We start from the raw sequence: 13503 nt of genomic DNA on the forward strand, positions 1-13503 counted from the left end.
TGGCCTGGGTTGCACTGTGCTCACAATGACTCAGCCTCCTCCTAGGGCTAAGACCAGGCCATGGTGATTAGGACCAGGGCTAAGTGACTAGGACCAGGGCTCAGTGATCATGACCTAAGCCCAGTGACTAGGACCAGGCCATAGTGATTAAGACCAGGGCTCAGTGATGAGGATCAGCATCTAGTGATTAGAACCAGGGCTCAGTGACCAGTACCAGGGTCCAGTGACAAGGACCAAGGCCCAGTGATGAGGACTAGAGTCTAGTGGTCAGCACCAGGCCTCAGTGATCATGACCAGGGCCTAGTGATAAGGACCAGGGCTCAGTGATCATGACCAGGGCCTAGTGATAAGGACCAGGGCTCAGTGATCATGACCAGGGCCTAGTGATAAGGACCAGGGCTCAGTGATCATGACCAGGACGAGGTCTCAGTGACCAGGACCAGGAACCAGTAATGAAACCAAGGTCTAGTGATTAGAACTAGGGCTCAGTGACCAGTACCAGGGTTCAGTGACAAGGACTGAGGCCCAGTGATGAGGACTAGGGTCTAATGGTCAGCACCAGGCCTCAGTGATCATGACCAGGGGCAGGTCTCAGTGACCAGGACCAGGGACCAGTGATGAAACCAAAGTATAGTGATTAGAACTAGGGCTCAGTGACCAGTACCAGGGTTCAGTGATGAGGACTAGGGTCTAGTGGTCAGCACCAGGCTTCAGTGATCATGACAGGGCCTAGTGATGAGGACCAGGGCTCAGTGATCATGACCAGGACTAGGTCTCAGTGACCAGGACCAGGGACCAGTGATGAAACCAAGGTCTAGTGATGAGAACTAGGGCTCAGTGACCAGTACCAGGGTTCAGTGACAAGGACCGAGGCCCAGTGATGAGGACTAGGGTCTAATGGTCAGCACCAGGCCTCAGTGATCATGACCAGGGGCAGGTCTCAGTGACCAGGACCAGGGACCAGTGATGAAACCAAAGTATAGTGATTAGAACTAGGGCTCAGTGACCAGTACCAGGGTTCAGTGATGAGGACTAGGGTCTAGTGGTCAGCACCAGGCCTCAGTGATCATGACAGGGCCTAGTGATGAGGACCAAGCCTCAGTGATCATGACCAGGACTAGGTCTCAGTGACCAGGATCAGGGACCAATGATGAAACCAAGGTCTAGTGATTAGAACTAGGGCTCAGTGACCAGTACCAGGGTTCAGTGACAAGGACCAAGGCCCAGTGATGAGGACTAGGGTCTAGTGGTCAGCACCAGGCTTCAGTGATCATGACAGGGCCTAGTGATGAGGACCAGGGCTCAGTGATCATGACCAGGACTAGGTTTCAGTGACCAGGACCAGGGACCAGTGATGAAACCAAGGTCTAGTGATGAGAACTAGGGCTCAGTGACCAGTACCAGGGTTCAGTGACAAGGACCAAGGCCCAGTGATGAGGACTAGGGTCTAGTGGTCAACACCAGGCCTCAGTGATCATGACAGGGCCTAGTGATGAGGACCAGGGCTCAGTGATCATGACCAGGACCAGGTCTCAGTGACCAGGATCAGGGACCAATGATGAAACCAAGGTCTAGTGATGAGAACTAGGGCTCAGTGACCAGTACCAGGGTTCAGTGACAAGGACCAAGGCCCAGTGATGAGGACTAGGGTCTAGTGGTCAGCACCAGGCCTCAGTGATCATGACAGGGCCTAGTGATGAGGACCAGGGCCCAGTGACCAGGACCAGGGCTCAGTGATCATGACAAGGGCCTGGTGATGAGGAGCAGGGCTCAGTGACCAGGAAAAGGTCCTGGGTGCAGTGTTTAGGAAGGTTTTGTTTCATACTGTCCTTGGTGAAGGACGACTTTTGTCCTAAGCCTGTGGCTTATGCAGGACCAGATCAGGTAGACTATAGGTGAAGGGAGCCTCAACCTGGGTCATGAGGCTGATGTTCCCCCTCTCCCAAGCCTCTATCCCTCTCCTCTCCCCTCCTCTCATTTAGAGTCTGAGAACCTTTGCCTTTGAGATCAGTTTATTGCACCAGCAAGGCCTGTGTGTGGGGCGGGTGGGCAGCTTCTGAGCAGGGCTGAGCTCTGACATCCAGCTGGGCTTCCAGGAGGCTCCTCCAGACTCCTCCCTGCAAACACAGTGGGATCAGGGCCCAGGGGAACTCCTCGCCAATGCCCTGTCCCTCACCCTGCCTGCCTCAGGGGAGATGGATCGAGTCCTGCTGTGACTGGAGCCCAGGGGAAGCTAACTCCCAGATGCTGCTGGGAGATATCTAAGCTCTGACCCCAGGACTGCCCATAATCCTCAGTGTCAGACCCCCAGGGGTGGGGAATAGGCAGGTGCCCTGGTGGGCGACCTCCCTGCCCCAGTCAGCCCAGCACTCTGCCTCCTTACCCCTACCTGTGTCTGGCTGGCTTCTGCTCAGTACTGGGGGCCCTCTCTGCTGTCAGTTGGGCCCCGCACGCTTGTCACAGTCAGTGCTGTGCTGTAGAAGAGACTCAGTAGGAAGAGGGTGAGAAGGGTGACGGTAGTGGGCCACAGGCTGGCTCCTGGGGCATCCTCCTCCAGGTCCTCCTGCGACAGGTCCAGCACCAGCCAGGGAAGTGGCTCCCGGTAACCTGCAAGACACTGTGAGTCTGCCAGGCCCATGCCTGCATGGACGGGGGCTGAGCCAATGCCTTCCCCTCCCACACACTCTCAGGGTCAGGACAGGGGCAATGGGGGTGCCCTCTCTGAGGTCTGAGGCTGCCTTGGGGAGGATGAGGTGACAGGTGCCCAGGGACGGGGCTGGGGCCCTTATAGTAATTTAGACACCCAAAGGACCCCCATCTCTAAAGGAGTCCTGACAGAATCGTAGGGAGAGGGACCTGGCAAGGCAAGAGGGTGGGCACTGGCTCTGCTGCTGTAAACAGAGCTCAAACCCAAAGCCTCCTGGATCCCAGCTCCATGTGTTTGCTCACCAAGTCCTTGCTCTTGGCTTGGCCTTGGTCTGGACCCTGAGTGGCGCCAGAGAGGACCAGACTTGCCACCCTCAGGGTGCTCCAGGTTGAGACATAAATCTGGGTCTGTAGTTCAATGTGTCAAGGGCTAGACAGGCACGTTGCCTTCCCAGGGAATGTGGCTGATAAGCTACAAGGAGCAGGAGGGAGGCCCAGGTGAAGGCCACCAGCACAGGCTATTTTCAGGATCCCAGGGCACAGACCTTCTATGTTAAATGGGATTTGGACTTGCTTGTCATTGCTGACACATCCAATTATCCATCCATCCATCCATCCATCCATCCATCCATCCATCCATCTATCCATCCATCATCTATCTGTCCATCCATCCATCCATCCACCTGTCTGTCCATCTTTCCATCCATCACCATCATACAACCATCCATCCATCACCCACCCATCTATCCATCTGTCCATCCATACATCCATCCATCATCCACCCATCCATTTATCCCTCCTTCCCTCCATCCACCCACCTGTCCATCCATCCCTTCTTCCCTCTCTCCATCCACCCATCTGTCCATGCTTCCATCCACTACATGTCCTATGATCTGTCCATCTACTGACTCTTCCTCCCCTCCCCCTCTCTAGAATACTCCTGCTTCGGGCTGGGTGCTAGCTCCCTTGGTGGCTGGAGTACCTTCTCTATGGCAACACCTCCCCTGCAATGAACCTGTTGTTCCCTCTATTACCCTTTGGTGATTAGACCCTTGAAAGGGGAGCAGTGAGCCTGTGGGTGTGTGTGTGGGGGGGTCCGTCCCACCTCACTTTGGCCCTGGGAGCAGAGAGAGGAGCAGAAGGCCAGGTCCCACGGGGAAGCCCAGAAGGTGTCTGAGACAAGAGCAGGGACCCCGCTGCCCCCTTGTGGGAGTGGTAAGGCCAGGTGTCCCACAGTGTCCCCGTACCACCTCTATGCTGTCTCCTCAAACCTCCCTTTCTACCAGACCATCCAGGAGCAGCTGCACAGGGGCCCTGGGTGGGAGTTTTCTCTGCTGCCTCCTCTCTAACCTGCCCCCCACCCCTACCCTATCTGTGATTTGGGCTATCCTTGGGCTCAGGAAGGGATGGGAGACTTGAGTCTGGGGGTCAGGCGGGGGGTAAAGGCTGCCTGTGTGGGGTCAGTGGGGCACACAGGGAAGGCCTGGGGCAGTGGCCCTGGGCCTGGGAAATCTTGCTGGGGCTAGGGTGGGGATCCCCCTCACCTTCCTGAGGCTGGGGCTGGGCTAGGAACTTCCTGCAGCTGGAGGGCTCCGGTGTGTGTACAGATGCGTGAGCATGAGCATAGAGGGGGTGGCTGTGTGTGTCTGTGAGTGAGCCATGTACAGAGCAGTGTGGTACAGGGCAGCTCCCTGTCCAGTGCACCAGTGGGGCAACTGCATGCACCGCACCCACCAAGGGTGGTGTGGGTCCCTCTGGAATCCTGCCTCAACCCCTGACAGTGATACCAGCCTCTTCACTGGTCACCTGCTCTCCTGCCTCCCTCTGGTCCCTCAAGGCTGCCCCTAGAGGCATTTTCTGAGACACAAGCAACCGCATCATTGCCCCCAGAGGACTTACCACTGTGCTGTGCTCCCCCCCGACTGTCAACTGCAGGTTTTGCTCCCAGCTTGTCTAACTACCATGCACACCATACGCTCACACTAATGCTCACACTCTTACACACACACACACACACAAACCCATGGGTGTGAAAGGCACGTTGAGGTGCCAGGCTGAGCAAGACAAGTGAAGCCCAAAAGGGTCAGGGGCGCAGGTACCCTTTCCTCTTTGAGCTCTACCCCTGCCTCAGTATGCCACAGACCCCGAATATGGACAGACAGGCGGCCTGATGGAAGCACGGGGCTGCTTTGGGCAAGCATGGAGTTTATTTAGGGAGGGAAGATTGGGCGGTTTAGTAGCAGATGCCGTCCACCTCTGCCATGACCACAGACACGTTGACGTGGGTGGGTTTACCCGCCAGGCGGTCGATGGTCTTCTGGGTGAAGGACATGGGCAGAGCCTCGTGGCCCACCATGCAGGAGAACTTCTCCCCCTGCTTCCAGTCTTCGGCTGTCACCCTCAGCATGCTGGTCACGGCAAACATGTTGGTCTGGTCAGGCTCCTTCAGGGGCTCCCAGGTCAAGTACTTCTCTTGGGGTAGCTCCTGGGTCCCTTGCAGCCATCGTACGAGCACATCTTTTGGTTTGAAGCCCCTCACCAAGCACGTCAGTGTCACCAGCTCATTGAGGGCCAGCTCTTCCGACGGCGGCGGCAGCAGGTGGACCTGGGGCGGGATGTGCTCTGCAGGACAGAGAGCCAGGTCAGGGATCTGGGGTGGGGGAAGAGCCTTCTTCCCCATAGCACCCCATGCCACAGTTTCCCTTTGTAAAATGTGGGTGGGAGCACCCAAGCCCAGGGGCTAGAGGAAGGAAGCAGGCTTAGGAGTTGCCTCACAAACTTTTGTGTGCCAAGCAGTGCCTCACGGGCAGGGTCTGGGCCCACCTGTGGTTTTGGTGATGCTGACAGTGATCGGGCTCTTGGATTCAGGGTGGGTGGCTGTGCAGGAGAAGGTGTCCCCATGGTTCCATGGATCAGCACAGCCTGGTAGGACACTGGACACACTGTAGCAGCCACAGGAGTCACGCTCAGGATTCTTCTGGATGGGTTCCTTCCCTTTGGAGGGGTTCCAGGTGAAGGTGGCACCCTTGGGGTCTTTCAGGCCACTCAGTGTGCATGTGAGGCTGGCATTGGAGCCTAAAAGCAGATCCTCGAGGGCTGGCTTCTGTAGTGACAGGCGGGGCTCATTGCACGAGGGACATGGATGACACGGATGACAGTTATCTTCAGGAGCTGAGAGAGAGAGAGAGAGAGAGAGAGAGAGAGAGAGATTGGAACAGGTCAGTGTGCACCCTCTGCCTGCCTGCCCCCTGCCACCCTCCAGGTCCTTCATGGAGGCCCCACCTTGGCCACTTGCTGGGAGCTCAGCCCAGCAGCCCACTGTCCTCCCCGTGGAGTGTCCTTGGGGACACGGCTCCAAGTGGAGGGTCAGAGTGAGGATGTGGGGCCCCTGCCCCTCCCCAGCCTGCCCTCTGACCTTTGCAGGGCACAGACACTGCCTTGCTGGGGCTGGAAGCATGCTGCACTTGGCATTTCACAGACGAGTCATCAGGGCACTGGGCGGCTGGCAGGGTCAACTGGCTGCTCATGGTGTATAGGCTTCCAGTAGCAGCCTTCATGGGGGGGAAGTTCTTGACAGATGTGCTGTCCTTGCCGGCATTCCAGGTCACATTCACAGGCTCCGGTGGGAAGAATCCCTGCACCAGGCAGCCGATGACCACGTACCCTTCTGACTCCTGGTGGCAGAGGCTCAGCGGGAACACACTGGGGCTGGTTTTGGACTCTGTGACACAGGACACTCTGTGAGCTGGTGGGCCAGTGCTGTCTGGACCCCTTACATGGCCTCACAGGCCAGGGTGAGGGCTATTTTTTCTTTGCACTAGAGGAAACTGCATAGAGATGGTCAGTGGCAGCCCCAAGGTCATGCAGCTCATATGCCGAGGACCTGGGGTCAGAACGACACGCCTGAGTCCAACTGCACTGTTTCTGGACATGCTCGTCAGGGTTCTAGCATGGCCACCTTCCTCAGGGAGGGCCTCTGGTTCAAGCCACCCCCAGGTTGGATTTGTGGTTATTGAATGTGGCTCTCCCACTCACTGAGTCTGCAGGTACTCCTGGAGCCTCAGTTTCCCATCCATGCAGTGGGCCCAGACATGCACTCTGCTGGGCTTTGGGTATCACCAGAGATGGGCCCAGAGGGAGAGCACGGACCAGGACAGAGCAGCCCAGGCTTGAAGCAAGGCTGTGTAGGGGGTGACACAGGGGAGGAGAAGGCACTGGCTCCTTCTGGGACCCCCTTCCTCTTACCAGTCAGGGTCCCAGTCAAACCACCCACCCTCACTAGTCCCATGTCTAGCCTCCCTGTTACTGACAGGTGACCTCTGTGGCTTATGAGGTTTTGGAGGTTAGAGGCCCAATTCCAACTCCATCCAAAGGTGTCCCTGCTGGAAAAGCCAGAAATACAGAGTGTGGTCTACCCACATATACAGGACCAATTCCCTGAAGTGATGGTGGGGAAAGAGGGCATTATGGGTACAACCTAACTAGCATGACCCTATGGACCCCTAAGAACATGCAGAAAAACGGGGCTGAGGACTGAATCTCTGGGGGGTGATACAAACCCAACCTATTCCTTTACATTCACCTCAGTCACTAGCCTGAACAGCCCAGCTCAACCCAATACAGTCCAGTTTAGACCAGCTCAGTCCAACTCATCCTAGTTCAGCGCAGTTCAGCCCAGCTCAGCTCAGCCCAACTCAGCTCAGACAAGTTTAGCCTGGCCCAGTTCAGCTCAGCCTAGCTCAGCCCAGCCAGCTCAGCCCAGTTTAGCCCAGCTCAGCTCAGCTCAGCTTCGTTCAGCTCAGGTCAGCTCAGTCCAGTTCAGCTCAGCTCAGCTCAGCTCAGCCCAGCTCAGCCAATTCAGCCCAGCTCAGCCCAGCCCAGCTCAGCTCAGCCTAGTTCAGCTCAGCCCAGCTCAGCCTAGCCCATTTTAGCCCATTTCAGCTCAGTCCAGCTCAGCTCACCTCAGCCCAGGTCAGCTCGGCCCAGTTCACCCCAACCCAGTTCAGCCCAGCCCAGTTCAGCACAGCTCAGCTTGGCCCATTCAGCTCAGCTCAGCTCAGTTCAGCCCAGCCCAGCCCAGCTCAGCCCAGTTCAGGGCAGCTTAACTTGGCCCATTCAGCTCAGCTCAGCCTAGTTCAGCTCAGCCCAGCTTAACCCAGTTTAGCCCAGCTCAGCCCAGTTCAGCACAGCTCAGCTCAGCCCAGCCCAGCCCGGTTTAGCCCAGCTTGGCCCATTCAGTTCAGCTCATCCCAGCCCAGCCTAGCCCAGCCTAGCCCGGTCCAGCCTGGCCCAGCTTGGCCCAGTTCAGCCCAGCTCAGCCCAGCCCAGTTCGGCCCAGCTCAGTCCAGCTTGGCCCAGCTTGGTCCAACTCAGCCCAGCTCAGCTCAGTTTAGCCTAGCCCAGCTCGGCCCAGTTCGGCCCAGCTAAGCCTACTTCGGCCCAGTTCAGCCCAGTTTAGCCCAGCTCAGCTCAGCCCAGCTCGGCCCAGCTCACTCCAGCCCAGCCCAGTTCAGCCCACCCCATTTTAGCCCAGCTCAGCTTGACCCATTCAGCTCAGCTCTTCCCAGGCCAGCTCAGCCCAGGTCAGCCCGGCCCAGTTCACCCCAACCCAGTTCAGCCCAGCCCAGTTCAGCACAGCTCAGCTTGGCCCATTCAGCTCAGCTCAGCTCAGCTCAGCTCAGCTCAGCCCAGCCCAGCCCAGCTCAGCCCAGTTCAGGGCAGCTTAGCTTGGCCCATTCAGCTCAGCTCAGCTTAGTTCAGCTCAGCCCAGCTTAACCCAGTTTAGCCCAGCTCAGCCCAGTTCAGCACAGCTCAGCTCAGCCCAGCCCAGCCCGGTTTAGCCCAGGTTGGCCCATTCAGTTCAGCTCATCCCAGCCCAGCCTAGCCCAGCCCAGCCCAGCCCAGCTTGGCCCAGTTCAGCCCAGCTCAGCCCAGTTCAGTTCAGTGCAGCTCAGCTTAGCCCAGCCCAGCCCAGCCCAGCCCAGGCCAGCTCAGCCCAGCTCAGCCCAGCTTAGCCCAACCCAGCCCAGCCCAGCCCAGGCCAGCTCAGCCCAGCTCAGCTCAGCTCAGCTCAGCTCGGCCCAGCTCACTCCAGCCTAGCCCAGTTCAGCTCACCCCATTTTAGCCCAGCTCAGCTTGGCCCATTCAGCTCAGCTCTTCCCAGCCCAGCTCAGCTTTGCCCAGCTCAGCCCAGTCGAGCCCACCCAGCTCAGCCCAGTCCACCCCACCCGGCTGAGCCCAGTTCAGTGCAGCTCAGCTCAACCCCACTCAGCCCAGCCCAGCCCAGCCCAGCCCAGGCCAGCTCAGCTCAGTTTACCCCAGCTCAGCTTGGCCCATTCAGCTCAGCTCTTCCCAGCCCAGCTCAGCCCAGGCCAGCTCAGCCGTTTAGCCCAGCTTAGCTTCGCCTAGCTCAGCCTAGTCCACCCCACCCAGCTGAGCCCAGTTCAGCGCAACTCAGCTCAGCCCAGCCCAGTTCGGCCCAGCTCAGCCCAACTCGGCCCAGCCCAGCCCAGCTCAGCCTACCTTGGTCCAGCTTGGCCCAACTCAGCCCAGCTCAGCTCAGTTTAGCCTAGCCCAGCTCAGCCCAGTTTGGCCCAGCTAAGCCTACTTCGGCCCAGCTCAGCCCAGCCCAGTTCAGTCCAGCCCAGCCCAACTCGGCCCAGCTCAGCCCAGCCCAGCTCAGCCCAGCTCAGTTTGGCCCAGCTCAGCCCAGCCCATCTCAGCCCAACTCAGCCCAGCTTGGCCCAACTCAGCCCAGCTCAGCTCAGTTTGGCCCAGCCCAGCTCAGCCCAGTTTGGCCCAGCTCAGCCTAGTTTGGCTCAGCTCAGCCCAGCCCAGCCCAGCCCAGTTCAGTCCAGCCCAGCCCAACTCACCCCAGCTCAGCCCAGCTCAGCCCAGCCCAGCCCAGTTTGGCTCAGCCCAGCCCAGCTCAGCCCAACTCGGCCCAGCTTGGCCCAACTCAGCCCAGCTCAGCTTATGGCCTTATGGCCACAGGGGCGGGTGTGAGGGTGAAAAGCCAGTCCAGTCTGGCCATGACCAGTGGCTGCCTTCCTCAGTTTACCCAGCCCAGATCAGCCTAGTTCGGCCCAGCTCAGCTCAGTTCAGTCCAGCCCAGCCCAACTCGGCCCAGCTCAGCCCAGCCCAGCTCAGCCCAGCTCAATCCAGTTCAGCCCAGCTCAGCCCAGCTCAATCCAGTTCAGCCCAGCTCAGCCCAGCTCAGCCCAGCCCAGCTCAGCCCAACTTGGCCCAGCTCAGCCCAGCTCAATCCAGCTCAGCCCAGCTCAGCCCAGCCCAGCCTAGAGTAGTCCCCGGTAGTCTAGACAACTGTGCTTCTCCCAGCTCTCTGCTCTGTGATTCAATGGCTTCCAGGCCCATCTTCCCTTCTTCCTCTGCTCACTGTCCCTTCTGCCTGTCTCCATCCTCTTGGGCCCAGCAGCGTTCAGGATGGTCTGACTGAGGAGAAAAGGTCTGGACCACGTTCGGACCCACCTGCTGTAGGCCGCCCAGGGGTCTATTGCATCTGAGAGGCCCGGCCTCCCTCTGCCAGGTGGTGCACTGCTGCATGTCCCCCAGCCTGCCTCTCTAGGGGACTGGAGTGAGGATGGGGCCGAGGCCTCCTGTCAGCCTGCCTGACGGCCCTGTGGTCTCAGCAGCCCCCTGCCCTGCTCTGGGGCATTTGCCGCTATAGGCGGGCTGAGGCTGTGAGGGGTGGGCTGGGAGGGATTGCATGACTGTGCCTGGCCCACAGACGGGGTCACTTGCCCACTTCCTGTCCCACAGTGGTGGCTGCTTGCCTCCACGTCATGTCTGGTCTGTGGTCTGTCTGTGGTGGGGCCAGGTGTATGTGGCCTGGCCTGTGAGACCCCCAAGAGTCTGACTCTGGCTTGAGGCCATGTGGGTGCGAGGCAGGTGCCCCAGTGGAGGTCATTGCTTCATGTGGCTGGCTGGAGGCTGAGGTGCAAGGAAGCGAAGGCTGAGGTGGACGCGGTGGGGGGCTCAGGGACACTGATGTAGAGATGGTCTGGGAGGTGGAGATGGAGTGAAGGCTGGCAAACGTGCCCTGGAGGGAGAAGGCTTGCCCAGAGTGACCCCTGGGGGACCTGCGGGCCTCAGTAGGCCTTATGGCCACAGGGGCGGGTGTGAGGGTGAAAAGCCAGTCCAGTATGGCCATGACCAGTGGCTGCCTTCCTCAGCCAGGTCTATGAGCAGGTGGCGGGGGTGGCAGGCTGTACCTGTCTGGGCCCCTGGAGCCCAGGGGTAGGGGGCAGCTGCGGGGCCACCCATGTCCTACCCTCCCAGCCCAGGGCTCTCCTGCTGGCGCCCAGGTAGCACCCACGTGTCTGCTCCCCTGCACACTGTGTGGCTGTCCCTGGTGCAGATCGGGCCCAGCTGGTGTCTGTGCCCATCTGATCCTTCACTCCTTCAAGCAGGGAAGGTTCTGGAGCCACACACAGGAGCCCTTGGTCCACCCCCAGGAAGGACACCACCAGGGGGTGTGGCAGCAAGCTGCAGGCTGAATGGAGGTGTCTGCTAACCATGCTGCTTCCCTGTGGGCTGGGGTGGCCCAGGGACGGGGAGTCCGGGCAGGCGGAAGGGGGAGGAGGAGGTGGATGCAGGGAAGGTGGCCCAGGGTGCTGCACACACTGTGGCCGGCTCCAGGAGTGGGGGGCCTCACTAAGAACCCCGGGGTCCCTGCAGCAGCATCACCTGTGGGGGATGTTTCCTCCCAGGCCGCCTGCCACTTGTCCCCCGCCTCCACCCTGTGAACACTGCTGTGCACATGACGCCCCTGGAGCTTTCCCTTTTTGCCTGCCTGTTGGACCCTGGATTCCACAGCCTCTGAGGGTCTGAAGCACTGGAGTCCCCCCAAAGCAGGCCCGGGCCCAGGGAGCAGGAGAAATGAGAGGCAGGGTGGGCAGCACCCACAGGTCCGGCAGATGGTCCACCTTCTCCGTCAGCCGCCCTGCTCCTCAGCCCAGGCACCCACCTGTGGGCATCGTGGGCACAGGCAGCCTGGAACACAGGGCAGAAGAGGTGTCGTTTGGCCCTGGAGGTGATGTCACAGTATTGCTCACCTGGCTGCAGCCATGAATGAGTCCCTGGGAGCTCAGGAAACAGGTCTGAAGTGCACTCTGCTGACATTGACCCAGCACCCTCCATGATCAGGGCTTCTGCCCAGTGTGACCCAGCTCCCTCCAGGTGTCAGTGGCCATCCCCAGGGTGACTCAGCCACCTCAGGGTTAAGGGGATGTGCCCTGTGTGACCAGCACCCTGCAGGGTCAGGAGCTCTGGACAGCACTGGGCCCACGTGGCTTGAAAAGACCCAGGAGTCTCCTGAACATCCTCTTGGCCAAGCCCTTCTGGCTGCGTGTGCAAGTGTCCTGGGGCTGCTGTGACAGGGACCACATATGGACTTGAGCAGTAGAAATTTCCCTTCCCAGCTCTGGAGGCCAGATGTCTGAGGTCTGGGGAGACAGGACCGCCCTCCCCCCACAGGCTCCACGGAGGGTCTTTCCTGCCTCTTCCAGCCTCTGTGGGCCCCACACGCTCCCGGGTTGTGGCCACATCCCTCCGGCCTCTGCCTCCGTCTTCATGAGGCTTCTCCTCTGAGTCTGTGTGTCTCCTTGTGTGCGTCTTGTAGGACACCTACATCGGGTGTAGGCCTGGAGCTTCTCATCTTAAGCTCATTGACTTGAATCAGATGTGCAAAGACCCCTTTCCAAACAAGGTCACATCCACAGGTGCCACGGCATTGAGGGTGGACATAGCCTCTGGGCACCAGCGTTCAGCCCACTGTGCTGGGTTCATAAGAGAGGGAGAGAGAGAGTGACAGAGGGACCTGACATGGTGGCCTCTTGGTGCCCGAGGGCATGTGAAGGTAGCATCCCTGGTACTGTCCCCCACGCCCTGCTCTCAGGCTGTGCTCCCCGAGTGACAGGCCTCTGCTGGCCCTGCCTGACCAGTGACCGGCACACCTCCTCCCAGGCTCGGGCAGATGCCTTCTTCCCCTGTGCAGGGGTCTCTGGTGCCCGGGGCCTGTGTGAGCCAAGCTCTGGTTGTCCTCGAGCTGGGGTCCACAAGGCAGGTCTCCTGAACTGGGGCACCAGTCAGACAAGGGAGACGCTCAGCGCTGCCCTGAGGGACCCCCAGTCCAGGGGATGGGAGGAAGGCCCCCAGGTCTGGGCCTCTGAGAACCTGGCAGGTGGGGGTGGGTCTTGTGGCAGGAAATGAGTCATGTCTCTTGTAACATTATCTATCATCTATGTATCAGCTGTCTATCTATTATCTATTCATATATCTTTCCATCTCATATCTACCTACCTATCCAACCATCGTCGTCATCTGTTTATCTTCGATTCATCTATCTAGTCATCTATTTACCCATCCACTTATGTATTGTTCATCCATTTATAAAACTCCTATCATGTATCTATTATCTATCTATTCTTCTCTCATCTATCAACTTATCCTTCTATTATCTATCTATCCACCATCCATCCATTGATCTGTCCATGTATCATCTATTGGTCTATACTTCATCTATCTATCTATCTATCTATCTATCTACTTTCCATCTGTCCATCCATCCATGCATCCATCCACCCACCCAACCATCCTTCCATCCCTTTCTTTCTATCCTTCCATTCATCCCATCCTTCTATCTATCATCTATCTATCTATCTATCTATCTATCTATCTATCTATCATCTATCTATCTATCATTTTGGATGATACTCAGGTCTCAGGGCTGCCATATACTCCGCCTCCTAGCTATGCATCTACAGGGCCTAGGCCCATGTAGGGAGAATACAGTTCCACCCTGCACCCTCTGCAAATTTTTTTTATTTATTTAAAGTT

General features: G+C 58.5%; 1 long non-coding RNA gene and 1 gene segment (V, D, J or C); both read right to left on the minus strand.

The window, feature by feature from the left end:
- Positions 1-1994: 1994 nt before the first annotated feature.
- LOC111097254 lies at positions 1995-3321 on the minus strand. The gene is made up of 2 exons (XR_005362980.1): positions 2390-3321; positions 1995-2117 (listed from the first exon to the last, which is right to left on the minus strand). It is a non-coding gene; the product is annotated as an uncharacterized LOC111097254 (long non-coding RNA).
- A 1558-nt stretch (positions 3322-4879) lies between these two features.
- On the minus strand, positions 4880-11642 carry LOC102154760. The segment is given in 4 exon segments: positions 4880-5268; positions 5470-5721; positions 6062-6367; positions 11633-11642. Coding segments are annotated over 4 exon segments (957 nt in total).
- Positions 11643-13503: the final 1861 nt, after the last annotated feature.

The sequence above is a fragment of the Canis lupus genome, chromosome 8 (genome assembly GCF_011100685.1).
Source record: "Canis lupus familiaris isolate Mischka breed German Shepherd chromosome 8, alternate assembly UU_Cfam_GSD_1.0, whole genome shotgun sequence".
NCBI lineage: Eukaryota > Metazoa > Chordata > Mammalia > Carnivora > Canidae > Canis > Canis lupus.